Here is a 21,666-nt window from a genome sequence, read left to right on the forward strand (position 1 = left end):
AGCCAGGGGTGGGCTCAAGACTATAAAAGCCCAGGCAGCAGCCTCAGTCAGGGCTGAGCCTGCCAAGAGGCCTCTCCTGGACTCCCAGCCTGGGGAGTGGGGATCGAGGCCTGGCCCGGGCTCCCTACCTGCCGGGGCCCAGAGGCAGACTACTGGCTCCCTGCCTGGGAGGCGGAGGCCCAGTGTAGCCAGCCTACCTTCCCAGAAGCAACGGAGGAGCCACAGGGCCAGCCCGAGCCAGTGCTCCAGCACCTGCCCCGGAACTGGGAGAAGTGGCCCCAGCTACGGCCCCGGCTACCTCGACCGGAGGCACCATCGGGAACTTCCACAGACCCTGACCCTGAGGCCTGGCCCAACTGCCTGACCCCGCCTGCACCCGGAGCCCAGCTGAGCCCCTGTGACCTGCAAGCAGCAACCAACTGGACCGGGCCGCCCCGGTGGGACGAGACCCTCCTGGACTCCCTGCCTCTGACACCCAGGTACTGCCCGAGAGGGGAGAATGGAAGTGGCCATGGGGTAGTAGGGGCTGTTAAAGGCCCCAAGGCCGGCGCGTTTCAGGCTGGAGCCCCAGCTGAGCCGTTGCAGCCTGTATTACTGCCCCTAGGGCCCTGGGCCGGGGCACAGTGGAGTGGGTGGGCCTGCGCCCCCCCGCCCCCCCCGCCACCCACCTATTGGGTGGCAGTCTACCCCCTTGCCACTGCCACAGGTGATCCGCCTGCCCCCCTCCTGAACAAGGAGCTCCCAACCTGTGCTTGTTTGTTGCCACGCCCTGAACCAAGGGTCCAACCTCTCCCTGTGAACTAATGGGGCTGGCCTTAAAGGGGCCATGCAGTGGGGCAGAGTGGCCGCCCACTGAGCTGGAGGAGGAGGAACCCCTCCGGGCAGGCAAACTGACTACAGTGTTTATTAAACTTCATCCTATTTACCTCAGACCATTTCTCCAATTTGTCCAGGTCATTTTGAATTATGACTCTGTCCTCCAGATTAGTCACAACCCCTCCCAGCTTGGTATCATCTGCAAACTTTAAGTGTACTCTATATGCCGGGGTCTGCAACCTTTTCAAACCAAAGAGACAAACTACATCAAAATTCAGAACAAGAATAAGAATGCCCATTTGCATGACTGAAAATATACAACTTAATACTATTAATAATTGACATGATTAATAATAGCATAGATGAAACATTGTGCTCACAGACTTTATTTAATGGGACTTCTGCTGTTGCATCTTTTCACACATTTCTTTGAAGTTTACATATAACTGGTCAAATCCAACTTCATTCATGCAATCAGGCTATCTTCTGTCAATCTTATGGCAGGGGGGTGGAGATGTGGGGGTATGAGAGGCACAGGGCAGGGGGTTCAGGTGTATGATGGGCTCAGGGTTGATGGGGGGGGGGGGTGCAGGAGTGTTATGACGCTGCAGCCAGATGGGAGCTGGGTCCCAACTGGGGACTTGTTGGCCAGACTTCATTTTTAAATAAAGTAAAATATTATGTCCAACACAAAAGGTTTCAACATTGTGTTGACTTAAGCCAGGGGTAGGGAAAATCACTCTGGGACCACACACAAAGCCAAAAAAAACCCACCTCACTCCCCTGGTGCTCCAGCCCCATAGTGGAGGGAGGGGCAGGGAGGACTGAGGTTCAAGGCCTCAGGCCAGATTTACTCTTCTGGGGTTCCAAGGTTAGTGGATTTTGTGGGTCACCCCAGGCTCTGGGGTGGGGCCAAAAATTAGGGGTTAAGTGTCTGGTACAGGGCTACCAGTGAATGAGATAGGGATGGGAGTGCAGAATGTGGGTATGAGGCAGTACTGTGGGGGAAGGTCAGGGTGCGACATCAGGAAGGGCGGCTAGGGAGGGGTAAGTGGAAGGACATGAGGGGAGGAATGGGTCACGAGCCCCTGGTGGGGAGGCTCTGAGGGCTCCTTGGGGTGGATGCTCTCCTGCAGGGCTTCCTGGATCCTGACAGGCCCCCAATGGACCCCCCCCCCCCTCCGGATGGCAGCCTGCAGCAAATGCAGCCAGGCTGATGGCAAAGACCCCACGAGACACACCAGCGTGCCCAGGGGCTGCTCTGGCTCCATGTGGCTTAGTGCTGTGGTGTCCCGAGGGGGGGCACTCAGGGCACTCCAAGACAGGACTGCTTTGCTGTCCCTCATCGAGGTAGACAAGTAAGCGGGGAACCCTGAGAACTGTCTGAGCTCCGTGCTTAAAGGGACCCTACCCCCACCCCGGACAGTTAGTGTGTGGGGCTGCTGCTACCTGAGGCTAAGTCCTAACCTGATGCCCTGCTGGTACTGGTTCCGGCCAACCTTAACTTCGGTTCAGGGTCCACTCAGTGTACACATGCTATTTCAAAATAGCAAAACACTATTTCGAAATAGTTTTTGTGTATAGAGGTGTTATTTCGAATGAGCTTAATTCAAATTAACTATTTCGAATTAAGTTCTGTGATCTCCACCCTGGAACAGGAAGGCACCCACCCACCTTCTCCAGCCCCTGTCAGGCTCCTGTGAGCTGGCACACTGCTCCTGGGGAGCAGTGGAGGGCTGGCTGCCAGTGGCTTGCTGGGTCATGTTTTGAGGCCACTGGGTCAGGGGCCCCGGCAGGCTTGGAGCTGGCACAGGCACTGTGGCCAGGGTCTACCCCTTTAATGTCTCCGGGGCTTGGGGAGAGGAGAGTAAGGTTTCCTGGTTGTGCCCAGAGTGGCCACCAGGGCTCTCAGGGGGCCTCCAGCCCTTCCCAATTTAGAATCAAGTGTCTACACAGCACTTAATTAAAAATAGCTATTTCAAATTTGGCATTACTCCTTGTAGAATGAGGTTTACCAAGTTCGAAATAAGGGCTCCACTATATTTCAAATTTATTTCAAAATAGCGGTTCTTCTACCAGTGCTTGCTCATGTCCATTCTGATTAGGTGTACGCGCGCCGCGTGCACGGATTCCGGAGCTTTTTTCCCTTAGCAGTATCCATAGGGCCAGCAGGGAGCCCCCTGGAGTGACGCTGGTATACTGGTGCATATATACCCCTGCTGGCCCTCCCACCCCTCAGTTCCTTCTTACCGCCCGTGACGGTAGCTGGAGCGTGCTTCAGGCTATTGCCTATCTCTTAGCAGCTTATCTCTTATCCGTTGTATTATAGTTCGCAGTTGAAGTTCTTATCTAGTTAAGTAGTTAAGTATTGTAAATAGTTATTTAGATAAGGGAGCAGTGGAACCCTCCCGCGAGGAGAGGGCATGCCAGGGCCCCAGGGCTTCAAACCCTGTGCCTCCTGCTCCAAGCCTATGCCCTGCGGAGATCCTCATCCTGACTGCCTTAAGTGTCTGGGCGAGGCTCATCGAGCTGAAAGCTGCTCTATCTGCAAGAGCTTTAAGCCCAGGACTAAGAAGGAGAGGGACTTCTGACTGAAACTCCTGCTAATGGAGTCGGCACTGCAGCCTCAGGGCGAGGAGCGGCCTCACTCCGCCTGCAGCGCACCGATGGCGGCACCATCGGACAGCAGGGCACCGAGACGCAGATCGCCGTCACCGGTGCCGAGGGCCTCCAAGAGCTCGAGGGGTCGCTCGGCAGAGAGGAGTGCCCAGAAGGTGCGCCCTAAGGAGGGGCACCTTTCTTCTAAGTCCTCTAGGAAGAGGCACAGCCCGGACAAGGGCAAGAGCCCTGGGCAGACAGTGGGGCTAGGAGAGGTCCGTCAGCCTTCCACCCCAGAGACTTTTGAGGCGGCCTGGGACCTCATCCACATGGCGGTGGATGAAGGGGAGGGCCCGGTACCGCAGGAGCAGACCGCGCCAGCACAGGCCTCAAGTGCCCCCCAGCAGGACAGGGCTGGGCCGTGGAACCCTCTGGGTGACGGGCAGGCCTCGGTCCAGCAGCAGCAGTTTCCCCCGGTGCCGGGGAGAACACCGGCACCGGAGCTGGGACGAACACCGGCACCGACCCCGGGCCCGCTCCCAACGGCACCGGCAGCGACTCCGGGAGCGTGTGGGCTCGCTACGCCGATGGCACCGGTGCAGGGTCCGGTGCCGCAGACGGCTCCCTGGGCGGTGCAGGGCCCCGCACCGTATTACGCGCCACCTGCAGTGCCGCAACTGGCGCCCCGCACGGCACCGACGCTGTTGCCGCTCCCGGCACCGATCCCTGCTTACTCCTTGGGAGCACAGCAGCAGAGCGCGGCACCGATGCACGTGACGGCACCGGAGGGGTACGCACCGGTCTATCAGATGCACCTGGGCGCGGTACCGCCTCAGCAAAGGCCTCCACTCATGCCACCACCGGCACCGTGTGTGGTGCACAGGGGCAAGCCATCGGCCATGGCAGACCAACGTAGGGTGCAGGCTTCATCAGCCCCTCCCTGGTCAGCATCAGAGTACTCTTCGGAGTCGGAGGCTGAGTCAGTGGCTTCGACTGGGCCCTCATATAGGTCGCGGCCCTGCCATAGGTCCCGCTCATCGGTCAGATCATCTCACCGGGATCCGATGGTCCAGCAGCAGTCGCAGGGGCAACCCCAGTGGGCTTTCTGGACGCCCTGGGCATACCATCAGGCCCAGGGGCCTCCCCCTACGGGGCCGGCAGCAGGGTCATCTCGAAGAAGTAGCACCCCATCTGCCACCCCCTTGACAGCCCCCCCCGCCTGGAAGTGGCTCGCCCATGGCGTCGGGGTCGAGAGCCCCGGTTATTGGTCAGGGGGAACCAGGGGCACAGATGACCGAGGAGGCAATCCCCTCAAGGGACTTCTCGTCATCCTCGCCAGACGAGGCCCTGTCCGACCCCGCACCTCAGCCCCCGTCTATGGACTCCAGGGCGCACCAGGAGCTGCTCCGGAGGCTGGCAGTCAACCTTGCGGTCCAGCACGAGGAGGTTCACGAGGACTTAGATCGGATGGTGGACATCATAGCGGCAGCGGGCCCTGGTCGGGTGGCGCTCCCACTGAATAAAACGGTGGACAAGCTGTCTAAAACCCTGTGGCAGACGCCGGCCTCTATTGCGCCGACCCAGAAGGGGGTCGAGAAAAGATACTATGTACCCCAGGAGGGGCATGAGTATCTGTTTACCCACCCGGCTCCGGGATCCATAGTGGTTCAGGCCGCTGGGCAGAAGGAGCGCCAAGGGCCTCCAGGCCCCACCCCGAAGGCAAAGGAGCCTAGGAGATTGGACCTGCTTGGCCGGAAGGCCTATGCCACGGGGGGCCTCCAGCTACGTATAGCTAACCAGCAACTGATGCTGGGGCGTTATGCTTTTAATACGTGGGCGTCTATGCAAAAATTTGCCAGCCAGCTTCCTCCCGAATCCCGCCAGGAGTTCGGGGCCTTGACGGAAGAGGGACAAGCAGTGGCGCGTACCTCTCTCCAGGCGGCCTTGGACGCAGCCGATTCGGCAGCCCGCACCATGGCCACAGGGGTGGTGATGAGGCGTAGTGCCTGGCTGCAGGTGTCTGGCATCTCACCCGAGGTGCAGACCACTATCCAGGACCTGCCCTTTGAGGGGCCGGCCTTGTTTTCAGAGCAGACTGATTCCAAGCTGCATAGCCTGAAAGACTCAAGGGCAACCCTGAAGTCGCTAGGGATACATTCCCCGGCGCCTCAGAGGCGCTCTTTCCAGACTAGACCCTACCCTAGAAGGGGGCAGAACAACGACAGGGGTCGCAGGAGAGGCCGCAACAATAGCTGCCCTGACCTTTTCAGGGGCAGGCGTAGGGGGCCTCGGTCAGACTCCGAGAGAAGCTCAGGGCCGTCCCCCGGTCACCAAGCTAAGCCCTCATTTTGAAGGTACGCCAGAGAGCAGAGTACCAGTAGTGCCTATCTGTCCGCCCTTTGGGGACCGTCTTTCCCTATTTTACCAGGGATGGTTAAAGATCACGTCGGACCGTTGGGTCCTAGACCTGGTGAAGCAGGGATATACTATCCCCTTCCTTTCCTACCCTGCCTCCCATCCCCCAGCCTCGTCCCTTTTCAGGGACCCCTCTCACGAGACGCTCCTTCGGCAGGAGGCGTCCAACCTGTTGATGCTAGGGGCCATAGAAAGGGTGCCTCCAGACGTAAGGGGAAAGGGTTTCTACTCCCGTTACTTCCTAGTACCCAAGGCGAAAGGGGGTATGCGTCCCATCCTAGACCTCCGAAACCTGAACACCTTTATAAAGAAGACAAAGTTCAGGATGGTGACGCTAGCCTGCATCATCCCATCGCTCAGAAAGGGGGACTGGTATGCTGGTCTCGATTTTAAAGGACGCGTACTTCCACATTTCAATTTTTCCAAGTCACAGAAAATTCCTCCGGTTCATGGTGGGGCAGGATCACTTCCAGTTTACGGTCCTCCCCTTTGGACTGTGTACGGCCCCGAGGGTCTTTACCAAATGTATGACTGTGGTAGCCGCGTTCCTGAGGCGGCACAGGGTCCAAGTGTTCCCATATCTGGACGACTGGCTCATAAAGGGCAAGTCTCGAGAACAGGTACTGGACCATGTCTCGAGGGCCAGGGCTCTGTTCGAGGGTCTCGGCCTCCTCATAAACGAGGCCAAATCACTGCTAGAGCCCACGCAAGTCATAGACTTTGTGGGGGCCCATCTGGACTCGCCTGTAGGCAAGGCGTCCCTACCGAGAGACAGATTTTCGACCATTCAATCGCTGATAGTGGGGCTGCAGGAGTTCCCGACTACGACGGCGAGGACCTGCATGAGGCTGCTAGGCCACATGGCGGCGGGCACTTACGTGGTCCAACACGCCAGGCTACGCATGCGCCCATTGCAGGGGTGGCTCAAGGTAGCGCACAACCCCTTGAGGTCGCCGCTGGATGCGGTGGTAACTATCCCCCAGGACATCCTGCGTTCGCTGGACTGGTGGAAGGACGAGAGCACGGTGTGTGCGGGGGTCCAATTTACCAAGCCGTCCCCGTCGGTGCAGCTGGTCACGGACGCCTCGGACGTGGGATGGGGCACTCACCTGGGCAACCTCAGGACACAAGGTATGTGGTCAGCAGAGGAGGCTTGCCTCCATATAAATATCAAGGAGCTGCGGGCGGTCAGGTTGGCCTGCAGGGCAGGGCGTTCCTTCCCCACTTACAGAACAGAGTGGTGGCGGTGCTGACAGACAACACTACGGCCATGTTCTATATCAACAAACAGGGTGGTGCGCGTTCCTCTCCCCTGTGCCGGGAAGCCCTAGATCTATGGGAACTGTGTATAGCCCACAGCATTTCTCTGGAGGCGTCTCACCTCCCAGGAACGGGCTGGCGGACAGGCTCAGCCGTTCAATCCAGGCGCACGAGTGGGTGCTAAGGGGGGATGTACTTCATGAGGTCTTCCAGAGGTGGGGGTTTCCCCGCCTGGACCTGTTCGCAACTCCGAGCAACGCCAAGTGCGGGGAGTTCTGTTCGTACATGGGGCACGGGCAGGGCTCTCAGGGAGATGCGCTGCAGGTCAGCTGGCCCAGGGGCCTACTCTATGCCTTCCCCCCGTTCCCTCTGATCCACGACACACTCCTCAGAGTGCGGAGGTTCAGGGCTCGGGCCATCCTGATAGCGCCAGTATGGCCTCGACAGTACTGGTTCACCACCTTGCTGGATCTGACTGTGGAGGGCCCGCTCAGGCTACCCCTAGTGCCAGATCTAATCACTCAGAGCTGCGAGGCCGGAGTGGCACTCCACCCGAGCCTTCCATCTCTCCACCTAGCAGCGTGGCTCTCAGTGACGGAGCGAGCCTGCTCCAGAGATGTCCAGGAGGTCCTCTTAGAAAGTAGGAAGCCGTCCACTAGAGCTCTTTACGAGGCTAAGTGGAGGAGGTTTACTTCCTGGCTGGAGGGCAGGACGCTCGCTCCAGGTGAAGGGGCGGTTCCGACTGTCCTGGAATTCCTTCTCCACCTGCGGAAACAGGGCCTGGCCCCAGCCTCCCTAAGGGTGTACCTGGCAGCCATAGCAGCCTTCCACGCCGGGGGGGGGGCAAAGGTCTATCTTTGCCAACCCCTTGGTTAAAAGGTTTCTAAAGGGAGTCGACAGGTTGATGCCATATGAGAGGCCTCCGGTACCGGCGTGGGACCTTAACCTGGTCCTGACTGCCCTTATGAAGCCCCCGTTCGAGCCCCTAGCTTCATGCTTCCTGACACATCTATCCTATAAGGTAGCTTTCCTTGTGGCCATTACCTCGGCCAGGCGGGTGTCTGAGCTTAAGGCTCTCACCTCAGAACCACCTTACACAGTGTTTTTTAAAGACAAGGTGAGGTTACGTCCACACCCGGGATTTCTTCCCAAGGTGGTCTCACACTTCCACATGTCCCAGGATATTTACCTGCCAGTGTTTTACCCTAAGCCACACGCGTCGCCCAGGGAACAGGCTCTGCACTGCCTGGACGTTAGGAGGGCGTTGGCTTTATATATAGATAGGACACGAGAGTTTCGTAAGTCAAATAGTTTATTTCAGTGGCAGAAAGGATGTATGGTCAGCCAGTCTCGACGCAGCGTATATCCTCGTGGATTACTTCCTGCATTCGACTGTGCTACGAGGGCGCGGGTAAACCACTGCCGCGCATAACAGCACATTCCACTAGAGCCCAGGCGACGTCGGCGACGTTCCTGGCCTGCGTGCCGATCTTGGAGATCTGCAGGGCAGCAACCTGGTCATCAGTGCACACCTTTGCAGAGCATTATGCAATCACACAGCTGGCCAGGGAGGATGCTGCTGTCGGGACGGCAGTTCTGTGTTCTGCAAAATAATAAAATAATACTTAGTCACCTTCCAACCCCGCCTCCGGAGGGGGGACACGGCTAGGGACTCACCTAATCAGAATGGACATGAGCAAGCCCTCGAAGAAGAAGAGGTTACTTATCTCGTAACTGTAATTCTTTGAGATGTGTTGCTCATGTCCATTCTGCATCCCACCCACCTCCCCGTGTCGGAAGGAGCTGGCAAGAAGGAACTGAGGGGTGGGAGGGCCAGCAGGGGTATATATGCACCGGTATACCGGCGCCACTCCAGGGGGCTCCCTGCTGGCCCTATGGATACTGCTAAGGGAAAAAAGCTCTGGAGTCCGTGCACGCGGCGTGCGTACACCTAGTCAGAATGGACATGAGCAACACATCTCGAAGAACTACAGTTACGAGGTAAGTAACCTCTTCTTTGCCTGTGTAGATGCTATTAAAGTTAATTCGAAATAACTGCTGTTATTTCGAATTAACTTTGTAGTGTAGACATACCCTACTTCCTCCTGCCCCCAAATTCCCTCCCAGAGCTTGCCCCTCTCACCCCTTCCCAGTGTTTTTTTTTGTGAGCCACAATAGCAGTGGAGACAGCATGGAGAGCTGGGGCAAAGTTGTTGAGCCAAAAAAAAAAAAGCCGGGCCCTGGGACGGATGTACGAGCACCTATTTTACCCCAGCACGGCGCTTTTTTCTTTGTTTTTTGCTCAACAACTTTGCCCCGGCTCTTCACGCTGTCTCCACTGCTATTTTGGCTCTTCATCTGGAACGGGTTGGCCACCCCTGCACTATGGCTATGTCTACACAGCAGTGTATACTATAGTCCTGCATCTACACTATCGAGGCAGGGGCCCTGGACAAGGGGGTCGCCAATGGCGTACTCCTGGAGCAAGACAAACTGGAGCTCGGAGGAGATGGCACCGGTCCCTGCATTTGGTGGTAGGCCCGGGGGTCCAGAATGGTCACTGCGGTTGAATTGGAGGTGGCCATGTCTGATGGGGCTGGTACCCCTGATGCTGGGACCAGTGCCATGAGCGGGAGTGGTGCTGTGGAGAGGCTTTACGTGAGGATGTGCCGGACCATACTGCCTGAGAGAGGTGACGGGGCTGGTGCCGAGCCATTGATTCTGGTTTGCCTCAATGCACTGGAGCAGGGGGCCTCGTAATAGGCAGCAAAGCCACTGGCGCATCCTGATACAGTGCCTCTGCCGTGAGCCCGATCGTACAGTCTCCTGGTACTGATTGGCCTGGTGCTGAAGAGGGTATTCCTTCCTGCACTGACGAGGCCACCAGTGCCGACGAGGCCACCGTGGTCAAATAGGCCCCGGGTGCCGACAAGGTCACCAAAGCTGACGTCAGATGACTTGTCTACGCCGAGCATCTAGCCTGTCACAGCGCCAAATCCAGTGCTGGGGAAGAGATGGGTGCGGTGGTGAGCTCTATCAGCTCCCTTGCGGCGTTGAAAGTCTCAGGGGTTGATGGCCTGACTAGATGAAGGGCCCTCTACTGAACCGGATCCCTTGGCTGTACTGAGCTCAACCAGTGCCTGGAGGGGCTGGGAGTGTCAAGGGGACGAGTCTTCTCTATGGCGTCCCCCATGCCCCTGCTTCCCCGGAGATCTTCCTCTATGTTACTGCCTCTTCTTCAGTACCGGGGATTGGGAACGGTGTCTCGGAGCTACCATCTTTTGCGGTGCTGAGGTATGTACTGGTGCCGCAGGTGATTTGCGCACCGACACTGGTGTGCTCCTTACCGCCGGTGCCTGTTCCTGCGTCGGCTGCAGTACGGACTCCATAAGGAGCAGCTTCAGATGGGAATCGCCTTCCCTTTTCATGTGGGACTTAAAACCTCTGTAGATTTTGCAGGAGTCTGCAAGGTGGCCCTCCCCCAGACACTTCAAACAAGAGTCATGGGGGTCCCCACAGGGCATTGTTTTCGTGCAAGGCTTGAAACCCTGCAGACGTGGCATCTCCCTCCCCCGAAGGGGAGAGTTAGCGATAAGAACAATAAAAATGACATAACTGCTAACTATTTACACTTCAAACTACTAACTACAAAGACAACTATATACATGCTGGGTGCAAAGTCAGAAAGACAAAGATGCTCCAGCTACCATCACGGGCTGTAAGAAGGAACTAAGGGAGGGGAGGGCCAGCAGAAGTACTTGTTCACCATTATGCCAGCACCACTCCAGGGGGCTCCCTCCTGGCCCGACAGACACCACTTGGGGGAAAAAGGCTCCAGAATCCGTGCACGCGGCGCACACCTAATTTGAATGGACACGAGCAAAACATCTCTAACAACAGTAGTTCCTGGTAAGTAACCATATCTTATTTCGACACAGTGTTGAGCTGGAGGACTTCTTACTCCGACTCTCCTAACCATCATTTTACGAGGAGTAAGGGAAGTTGGAGGAAAAGTGCTCTTTCTCAGACTCCCTGCTGTGTAGACAGCGCCAAAAGCCTAAATAAGTAGCTACACAGTTGACGTAGCTCAAGTTGCGTAGCTTGTTTCAGCTTTAGCCCTGCAGTGTAGACTTGCCCTCAGCATCCGGTCACTATCAATCTTCTTGGTGAAAACCGAAATATAGAAGCCATTAAGAGTTTTAGTGTAGTAGTCTTACTATATATTTTAGTCAGTTTTTTCAAGGACTAGGGCCACCAAATTTGGTGTGCAGCTTCCTCTTATCTAATATATAAAGGAGAATGTTTATGCGCTAATAATTTGGACACTATGAGAGCTACCGCAACCAAACTTTGCATGGGATAACCTTTCATCCAGGAGAAGGTTTTAAGGTACTTTTGGACCTGATCAGGCCCGAGCTCAAGATGTAAAAATAAAAAAGTAACCTGCTGTGCTGCAGGGGCTGCCCCGCCCACCCTAGGTCCCGTGCTCGTTGCCTGCAGCCCCCAGCACTGTCGCCCCCTCCTGCCCACGAGGTTACATAAGTGACCCTCTTTCTCCTCTTCCCCCCCCCCCCCCCGCAACGCGCACAACAGCTCGGGCACCCGCCCTGCCCCCCGCGACACCTGCAGCCCCAGGTGCGAGCTGGGGCGCCCCTCCCGTGTGTAAATCCCCCCCCCCCCCCCCCCCGGGATGACATGGACCTATATTTTAATCCCTATGGAAATCAGTGCAACTTTTCTACCATTCAAAAACAGATAATGGACTACTGTTTTTCTACGTTTTGTTCCTCCGGTTTCCCGAGCAATGCCGGCTAACTCCAGCTAGTCAACATAAAACAAGGTAAGGGTTTGGTTGTGCCAAGACAATGGGATATACCTGGAATTCTATTTTCTCATAAAATGGAAAGGGAGGAGGGACTGTTAGGCTTTAGAACAGAGGTTGGATTTGTTACTGGCATGCAGGGTGGGAGTTCCCCCGCACCACCCCGTGCAGCAGGAAGCCCATGCTGCAGCTCAACCCACAGCTGCAGGCTGGCACACCAGCTCTGGCTTCATGCTGGGAGATGTGCGTCCCTGGGGCTGCCTCCTGCTTCGGGGGGGGCCGGGGCTGGGCGGTTGACACACGTGGCATGCTGGAGCCCGGGCTGTGCCGCGCTGCTCCTCACGGGCTGTGTGCAGGGGTGGGGAGCCCCTTCCTCAGCGCTCTGCTGTGCCCAGCCAGGCTGGAGCCAGCCCTGGCCTCTGCCTGCCCTGCCCCACCCCGGAGCCGCAAGCAAAGGGCTGGGCCACGCAGGGGAAAAACTGCCTGTCCCCTAGCTCTGCTCCTGGGGGGGGCTGCAAGTCCCAGCGCTGCTGCCCTGCCGGTGAGTGCGCTTGGGGGCACAGGGATGTGGGGGTAGGATGGGAGGGGCCAGGGGTTGCACTGAGGGGCATGGGGGGGATCATGGGGCTAAGGGGAATGAGGCTGGAGCAGAGGGAAGAATTGGCAGGTGTGTGTACAATTTTACTTTGCAGCAGCTGTACTTTACTTTTACTGCCCACTTCTTTGCCTCACAGCCAAATAGCTATTTGGCTGCATTCTCACCCTCTCACCTCTTCTGCATTACACCTCAAACTCCTTCTCATACCCCCTCCTACACCCTCTCCTGCCACCAAACTCCCTTCCAGACCCTACCCTCCTCACCCTGTCCTGTGCCCCACCTCCCGCCCAGATCCTGCATCCCTATCCCACTTGTTGGCAGCACTGTCCAGCATGTTGAACCCCTCGTTTTTGTTCCCACCCAGGAGCCTAAGGGGGTCCACAAAATCCACTAAGTCTGGAACCCCAGAAAAGTAAATCTGGCCTATGGGAAGCCCTGAACTTCAGTCATCCTTTCCCCTCAACCCATGGGGCTGGAGTGGCAGAAGAGTGAGTTGTTTCAGGTGGAGGTCTGTAATGGGGTCCACCTGCTTGTGAGCACCCCTCTGTGACAAAGGGACGCCGTGTAAGGTCTGCCTGGTCGTCTGCAAGGTTCTGAGGTTAGGATCTGACTAGCCCTGTCCATGGTGCTGTTGATTCTTGTAGTAGGCTTGTGGCCAGTCTTCAGCCACTGGACCTGGGCCTTACCCAGGTCTAAGTTCAGCTCGCACTCGGAGCTGTTTGTAGTGCTGCTGGTCTCCCAGTCAGTGTATAGACCTGCCTGGGTCGAACTCCTGTGAGGAACTGCCAGGTCCTAGCCCAGCAGTTTTTTATACCAAATTGCTGGGTCCTGATTGGCTGCCACAGACAGCCACTCTGTCCTGCCTGGAGGACCTCTTTTCTGCTCCTCTCACTGTGATCGGGTGTAGCAAGGACTCTGGCCTCCTGTAGGGGCATCGGGGCTTAGTCCACCCCATCACAGGGTCACATCAGTGAGGGTTTGGGGAGGAGTTCTTTTGCTTCTTGCTTGTGTGGTCTCCAACTGACTTTTCTGTAGATCAGTGGCCCTAGCCTCTGTTTCTCTGGAGGTGGGTGACGGGAGGGATCACGTGAGGATTCCCTGTTGTCCCCTCCCTCCAGGGCATCTGGCATTGGCCACTGTTGGCAGACAGGACACTGGGCTGGATAGACTGTTGGTCTGACCCAGTATGGCTGTTCTTATGTAGTGGCGCCCGACCCACAAAAGGTTCCCCACCCCTGCCATAAATAAAACATTGAAACCTTTTGTTGGACATAATATTTTACTTTATTTAAAATTAAGCTTGATAAACTAACATGAGTTAAAATGCTTAAATTAAATTGAAATTAAACCGTTCTCCCTAGCTGCAGCACTAGCAAAATGTCTCAGGTGTACTTGTGTAGTTAACTGAGAGCTTTCATTAGCAATTGTTAGTCTGTGGAAAGGTTTGCATTGACCCAGGTGGTCCATGGGACATGTGGTGGAGAGAGAGGCCCCCCGACAAGAGCATCACAGACCAGGGCAGGAGGGTTACATCTTGGCATGCCACTGCTTTTAGAATGACCACAGGGGAGCAGCAAGGGTCCAGAGATGGGGACCAGGACAGCTATTATCCCCATTGGGCCAGCAGGGAGCAGGTTTGGGGAAAGGGACAGCTATCTAGTGTATATTTCAGAGTTGGTGTCTGTCCCTCAGCTGGGGGACATGCACCTTTCCCCCCGTTGTAAATCTTTTACATTTTATTTTCACCTGATTTCTCTTTAGGCTGAAAATAAAGGGTTTCTTGGCAGTTAAGTGCCAGGGTCTTCCTGGATTTGCCTATTCTCAAGGTTATTTTCAAAGTCTCATGCTTGTTGCAAGGTCTCTTATTTTTGTGGAATGCCAGTTTGCCAAACTGCATAAATCATAGCAATTTTTGATAAACTAAAAATTGAGGATGTAAATGCATTATACAAAGTCAGTAATTGTGATGTCTGTTTGTAGTCATCTTTGTTTTAAAATCAACATGCTACAGACATTTTAATTGAAAATGTGTAACTGCATTGTGGAAGTTTGAAGGCAGGGGAAACTGGAGGCTTTGACTGCTGGATAAGTAACACCTGGGAGGGTTTTGGCACCTTGGAAAGAATGAGGCATTTGGGAGTTTTGATACCCAGGAAGGCTCTCGTGCCTCAGGAGGGGATTAATTTTTTTATTCCCTTGTGGAGAGGTGACTTGAAATTAGTCATGAATTCTTGGCTTCCTTATAGAAACCAGATGTCTAGTTATCTTCTCACCAATATTCTCCGGTGGAAGTGGTGATGATGGGATGAACACATTGCTTTAACTGGAAATTTGCAAATCATTTTATCAGAATGAAATGGTGGTCATGGTTTTTATTTGCTCATCAGCAAGATAAATTGGAGCATAGCATACCTAAGGGTATGTCTACACTACAAAGTTAATTCGAACTAACAGCCGTTAGTTCGAATTAACTTTAATAGGGGCTACACATACAAACCGCTAGTTCGAATTTAAATCGAACTAGGTAAACCTCATTCGACGAGGACTAACGCCTAGTTCGAATTAAGTAGTTCAAATTAAGGGCTGTGTAGCCACTTAATTCGAACTAGTTGGAGGCTAGCCCTTCCCAGGTTGCCCTGGTGGCCACTCTGGGCCAAACCAGGGAAACTCTTCTGCCCCCCTCCGGGCCCCGGAGCCCTTAAAGGGGCACGGTCTGGCTACAGTGCCAGGTGCAAGCCTGCCAGCACCCAGCCAGCAGACCCTGCACCTGGCACGGCATGAGCCAGCCACCCGCTGCCACCCAGCCCTCTGCCTCTTCCCGGGACCAGGCTGGCGGCTCCCAGGGGCCTGCCCGGGGCCGCAAGAGGCGGGCGCCCGTCTGGTCTAGTGTGGAGATCGTGGACCTCATCGAGGTTTGGGGGGAAGGTCCACGACGTCTGCACTAGGCACAGGAAAGTGGCCGTCTAGAGCAGGATAGCTGCCAGCATGGCCACCAAAGGCCACATGAAAACCCAGGAGCAGGTTTGCATGAAAATCAAGTTGGTCCAGTGAGACCCCCCAACCCTGAGCTTAGAACATAAGAATGGCCGTACTGGGTCAGACCAAAGGTCCATCTAGCCCAGTATCCTGTCTGCCGACAGCGGCCAACACCAGGTACCCCAAAGGGGATGGACCGAAGACAATGACCAAGCGATTTGTCTCATGCCATCCATCTCCAGCCTTCCACAAACAGAGGCCAGGGACACCATTCCTACCCCCTGGCTAATAGCAGTCCATGGACGCAACCTCCATGACTTTATCTAACTTCTCTTTAAACTCTGTTATAATCCTAGCCTTCACAGCCTCCTCTGGCAAGGAGTTCCACAGGTTGACTATGCGCTGTGTGAAGAAGAACTTTCTTTTATTAGTTTTAAACCTGCTGCCCATTAATTTCATTTGGTGTCCTCTAGTCCTTCTATTATGGAAACTAATAACTTTTCTTTATCCGCCCTCTCCACACCACTCATGATTTTATATACCTCTATCATATCCCCCCTCAGTCTCCTCTCTTCCAAACTGAAAAGTCCCAGTCGCTTTAGCCTCTCCTCATATGGGACCTGTTCCAAACCCCTAAACATTTTAGTTGCCCTTTTCTGAACCCTTTCCAAGGCCAAAATCTCTTTTTTGAGGTGAGGAGACCACATCTGTACACAGTACTCAAGATGTGGGCATACCATAGTTTTATACTTCCCCTCCTCCTTCCCTTGGCTTCCCCCTTCAAGCTCCCTCCTCTCTCCCACCCTCTCTCTTCCCCTCTCCCACCTCCTTTTCCCAGTCTCCCCAGAGGTTAATCCCCCCTGCCCAGTTTTTTTAAATAAAGAGTTTCTATTTTTGAACACGTGTCCTTTATTTTTTACATCAGGAAGGGGGGGCTAGGGAGGGGTAAATGGAAGGAAGTGAGGGAGGAATGGGGCACGAGCCCCCGATGGGGAGGACTGGGGTGGCTCTGCAGGCTCCTCGGGGTGGAAGCTCTCCTGCAGGGCCTCCTGGATCCTGACAGCCCCCCGATTGACCCCCCCCCCCCCCCCCCCCCGGATGGCAGCCTGTGGCAAGTGCAGCCGGGCTGATGGCCGAGTGCTGTGATGTGCCGAGTGTGGGCATTCAGGGCACTCCAAGACAGCACTGCTTTGCTGTCCCTCATCGAGGTAGACAAGCAAGCGGGGAACCCTGAGAACTGTCTGTCCGGGGTGGGGGTCGGGTCCCTTTAAGCACAGCCCTTGGCCAGCCTGAGACAGCAGCTCCACGCTCTAAGTCCTAATCTGATGCCCTTCCGGCACTGCTTCCAGCCATCCTTAACCTCGGTTCAGGGTCCACTCAATGTGGACATGCTAATTCGAATTAGCAAAACGCTAATTCGAATTAGTTTTTAGGTCTAGATGCATTAATTTGAATTAGCTTAGTTTGAATTAACGCTGTAGTGTAGACATACCCTTACAGTGTTCTTTTAGGAGCTGCTTAAAAATAATTTGTACCGTTTAAGTCATGCCTGAGCAAAACACGGCCTGTCAAGCCACCAGATCCAGCCTGCAGATGCTACGGGGAGCGCCTGCTTGCTTCGCCCTACCCGCATGCTACTAAAACATGGCTGTTGAGTGGTTTCATTTTAAAATCTCTGAGCTCGGAGGGGAGGGGGAAGGCTTTAAGAGCCGCTCCCACCCCCAGCACAATCCCACTGGCTGGTTTTTGGCCAGAAACTAGTCAATGGGAGCTGCCTGTTTCAATAACAGGCAGCCATGAAGCACCATGCCCCCTCCCTTCTGGGACTGGTAGTTATTCACACCAAAAATCTGTGTAGATCAGGCCTCTGTTTCATACTCATTTGCATATGGTAGAACATTTTGTCAGCCACGAGGGCTATAAACATAACAGAAAATTAATACTTAAGATTCAGGAGCACAATACTGCAGTAAAACTACAGTCCTGTGGCTTTGGAATAACTGAATACCATTGTGATAGAAATGTAGCTGTGTTAGTCTGGGGTAGCTGAAGCAAAATGCAGGACAATGTAGCACTTTAAAGACTAACAAGATGGTTTATTAGATGATGAGCTTTCGTGGGCCAGACCCACTTCCTCAGATCAAATAGTGGAAGAAAGTAGTCACAACCATATATACCAAAGGATACAATTAAAAAAAAATGAACAAATCTGCAATGTGATTTGTCCTTTTCATAACAGGAGGGGGATGCGGGGGGGGGGGGGGGGGGAGGAGGTAAGTGTCTGTGAATTGATGATATTAGAGGTAGGGAGAGTGGGATGTTTGTGAGTTAATGGTATTAGAGGTGATAATTGGGGAAACTATCTTGGTAATGGGTGAGATAGTTCAAATGTTTAAGTCCTTTTTGGAAAGTGTCGAATTTTAACATGAATGACAGTTCAGAGGATTCCCTTTCAAGTGCAGATGTAAAAGGTCTTTGTAGCAGAATGCAGGTGGTTAAGTCATTGAGAGAGTGTCCTTTCTGGTTAAAATGGCAAGAAACTGTTTTCTCTTTGTGATCTTGTCTGATATCTGTTTTGTGGGCATTAATCCTCTGGCGAAGTGTCTGAGATGTTTGTCCAATGTACATAGCAGACGGACACTTTCGGCACATGATAGCATAGATTATATTTCTGGATGCGCAGGAATATGTGTTCTTGATCTTATAACTCACTTGGTTAGGTCCAATAATGGTATCAGCAGAATGAATATGTGGACAAAGCTGGCAACGGGGTTTGCATTCTGCAACAAAGACCTTTTACATCTGCACTTGAAAGGGAATCCTCTGAACTGTCATTCATGTTAAAATTCGACACTTTCCAAAAAGGTCACCTCAATTATCACCTCTAATACCATTAACTCACAAACATCCCACTCTCCCTACCTCTAATATCATCAATTCACAGACACTTACCTTCCTTCCTCCCCCCCCCCCCCCCCCGCATCCCCCTCCTGTTCTGCAATGTGATTTGTCCTTTTCATATTTGTTCATTTTTTTTAATTGTATCCTTTGGTATATATGGTTGTGACTACTTTCTTCCACTATTTGATCTGAGAAAGTGGGTCTGTCCCACGAAAGCTCATCATCTAATAAACCATCTTGTTAGTCTTTAAAGTGCTACATTGTCCTGCATTTTGCTTCTGAATACCATTGGGCTCCTCAAGAGGCACGCTGTTTTGTTTTGTTTTTTAAGCTCCCACAGGTACTTGTTGCATTTGTATGCTACAAGATTTTCTTGCATTTCTTCCTGAAGGACTCAGGTTCTCTGACCTGTTCTCAAATGAATTACACTTGAATGTTAATTCGTAGTGGACAGGCTCTAATTCATAAAAAGAATAACTGGCACTCTTGTTAGTAATATTTGATGAAGGATTTCAATTATACTCCTCCCCAAAGGAGATGTGCGTGAATCGTGACTTGAAATACAAGTAGCATCTACACCAGGGAAACCACCATATAAGCATTTTTCTGGATCTTTTTAATTCCTCCCTGGTAGCAGTTGTGGAAACTGCAGTGTAGACAGGACTTCTGGCTTATTTTAAAAAAAGGTTGTTTCTTTATCATGAAACTCTCTGAACCATCATTCCATTCGTTCAGGGAAGCTTGTCCTGTTTCTACCTATGCTGCACCTGTTTCATGATTGAATGGAGGACTTTACAAAGTGCTATTAGGGACCATTCCTGAAAATGTGTTTAATTTTTGTATAAAATTGAAATTTTAATGTTGAATTACAGGATGTAATGGTGGAAAGTCTACAATGCACTTGCCCCCACTGTACCTGACCTGTGAATGAGAAGAGGGCTTCAGCCTCTGACCTTCAACCTGCTGAACCCAAAAAAGCTTTATCCTGTAATACTGCATGCAATCTATTTGAAATTGTCTGTGATACTGTTCTGAACAGTGTGGCACTGGGGGGGGGGGGCGGTTGAGTCCAGGGTTTCTTTAGGACTGCTGTTTTAAAGTTTCATCTAACTTCACTGGTCTTTCTCTGTTACTTCAAGACCCAGGGTTGTACCTTTACAGTCATAACTTCACACCATAATTAAAGGGCTACTCCAATGTGATCTTAGGTTGGCACTTAGCAAGTAATTTGATTCATTTAACCAGTTTTTAACTACTTTCCACAGTGAGGGGTTCAAAACCAGGTAAAAACGTCCAACTTCAAGAGAATGAAATTAGAGGACTGTGCTTGAAATCCAGAGAAATCTTTCTAAGTCAGCCTATTCTACTAGAACTTGAAGCCCCACTTAAAATATGTGGTAAGTATCATATCACTTTCAGTGAACAGGCAACAACTTGAACATTTCTTTGCAGAAATGTCATATTTCTTAATGCCTATTGATAGGGGTCTTAAATGTAACTACAATACAATTGATGTTTTACATTAATTCTAATCAACTGATCTGAACAAAAGGCTGTATGGCACAAGGGCATAAACAGATCAATATTTGATTAATATTATATTGTAATGAAAGGCAAAACAGAAACCACTCCAGTAAGAATACTTAACTCTTTTTTTAAATAGCTCTTACATTAAGTAGTTTTATTAAATCCTAAAATAGAAGATTACCTCAATTTAGAACAGTGGTCTCCAACCTTTTTACACCCAAGATCACTTTTTAAATCTCCGAACAGGCGAAGATCTACAGCCCCGCCCCTTCCTTGAAGCCCCGCCCCCTCTATTCTCCTCCTGTCCATCACTTGCTATCCCCAGCCCTTACTTACACATTCTGATAAACAGTTTATTTTTAAATTATGCGATACATACAATTAAAATCACGTGTTTATAGTTATGAAATAAATGGTCTGTTTTTTATTCATGCTATTTAAATCTAAAATGAAGCATTTATAATTATACATTTTGTGGGCACAGAGTTCTGTGGCTGGGGGCAGGGGAGAGGGAACAGGGTGCTAGCAGGGCAGAGGACAGGGTTCTGCAGCAGGGGACAGGGTGCCAGTGGGGACAGGAATGGGGACCGAATTCTGTGGCTGGGGCCAGGGGAGTGTGGACAGCATTCTGTAGTTGAGGACGGGAGTGGGGACAGAGTTCTGTGGCTGGGGAGTGGGGTGCCAGTGGAGGCAGAGAGTCCCCTGCATCTCCCCCCCTCCCCGCCAGAGAAACCAGTGCATGCCTGCCCCCGGGGCCAACCCCCCCCCCCCCCCCCCCGGTGCAAGGAAGCCCCGCGTGCGCCTGCCCAGGGGGCCAACCCCCCCCCCCCCCCCACCCGCGCAGGGAAGCGCCTCCCCCGGGGCTGACTCACCCCTCCTGTGCGGTGCAGGGAGCCAATGCTCCCTCCCGCAGTACACCTGGCTGGCCGAGCAGCTAGTGCACTTCTGGAATCGCCGGAAGTGGTGCTAAGCTGCGGGACTTCTGAAGCCAACACTACCTCCGTTTTCTCTTGAGGTAAGTAGTGGGGCTTCTGGGGGGTGGGAGGGAAATGGGGGCGGGGCGGACAGGATGCCTCGCGAGCGACTGGTCGAGGCCTTGCGATTGATCAGTTGGTGACTACGGATTTAGAGTAATTTGTTGTTCTTCTTTGAGGAGTGTCCCTGTGGGTGCTCCACTCTAGGTGAAGGGTCGCCCTGAGCCGCAGATCGGAGCTTTGTATAGCAGTTTCCCCTGTTGAGCCACGCATGCCCAGGAGGCGTCTCGAGCCCTTCCCGCCTCCTGAGGAGCGCGGCTCAACCCCCTCCCTTTCAGTTCCTCTTTAACCACCCTCGTCAGCGGATGGAGCAGCCAGGAGCTGTCAGACTATCTGACTACTTTCCCCTTAGTTATTTAGGCATAGTTAGCTTCCCTTGTTTTATCCAAGTTACTCTTTCCTTGTTTTTTATGAAAACAAACAAAAAAACCCTAGAAATAGGAAAAATAGACTTAATTAAATCCCCCCCTCGGGGGGGCTTGAACTTACCTCAGACTGGGACTCCGGTGAACCGGCGTTCTCCCACCTGTCAAAACAAGACACACATAAAGACATTTAAAAAAAAAAAAAAAGAAGCAAAACCACAAACTATAACAATATAGAAGATAAATATATTAATTTCAAGGAGGAGAGAGCCCGCAATGTCTGGCTCCTCAGGTTTTAAAAAGTGCGGTCAGGGCCGGGACCCAATGCTGGCTTCAGATGGTCACTCGGACTGC

At 53.1% G+C, this 21,666-nt stretch overlaps 1 protein-coding gene across 2 annotated transcripts in view; it reads left to right on the forward strand.

Moving 5' to 3' along the window:
* The window catches only part of LOC149520846 (serine/threonine-protein phosphatase PP1-gamma catalytic subunit B), an 84,240-nt gene that overhangs the window by 26,731 nt on the left and 35,843 nt on the right, over nt 1–21,666 (forward strand). For both annotated transcript variants that reach the window (XM_089775089.1, XM_089775090.1), the window contains exon 2: nt 19,652–19,783. In XM_089775089.1, the coding sequence (XP_089631215.1) occupies nt 19,652–19,783 (132 nt within the window). The remainder of the gene's footprint in view (nt 1–19,651; nt 19,784–21,666) is intronic.

This window comes from Pelodiscus sinensis, chromosome W, assembly GCF_052426305.1.
Source record: "Pelodiscus sinensis isolate ZL-2025 chromosome W, ASM5242630v1, whole genome shotgun sequence".
Classification (NCBI taxonomy): domain Eukaryota; kingdom Metazoa; phylum Chordata; order Testudines; family Trionychidae; genus Pelodiscus; species Pelodiscus sinensis.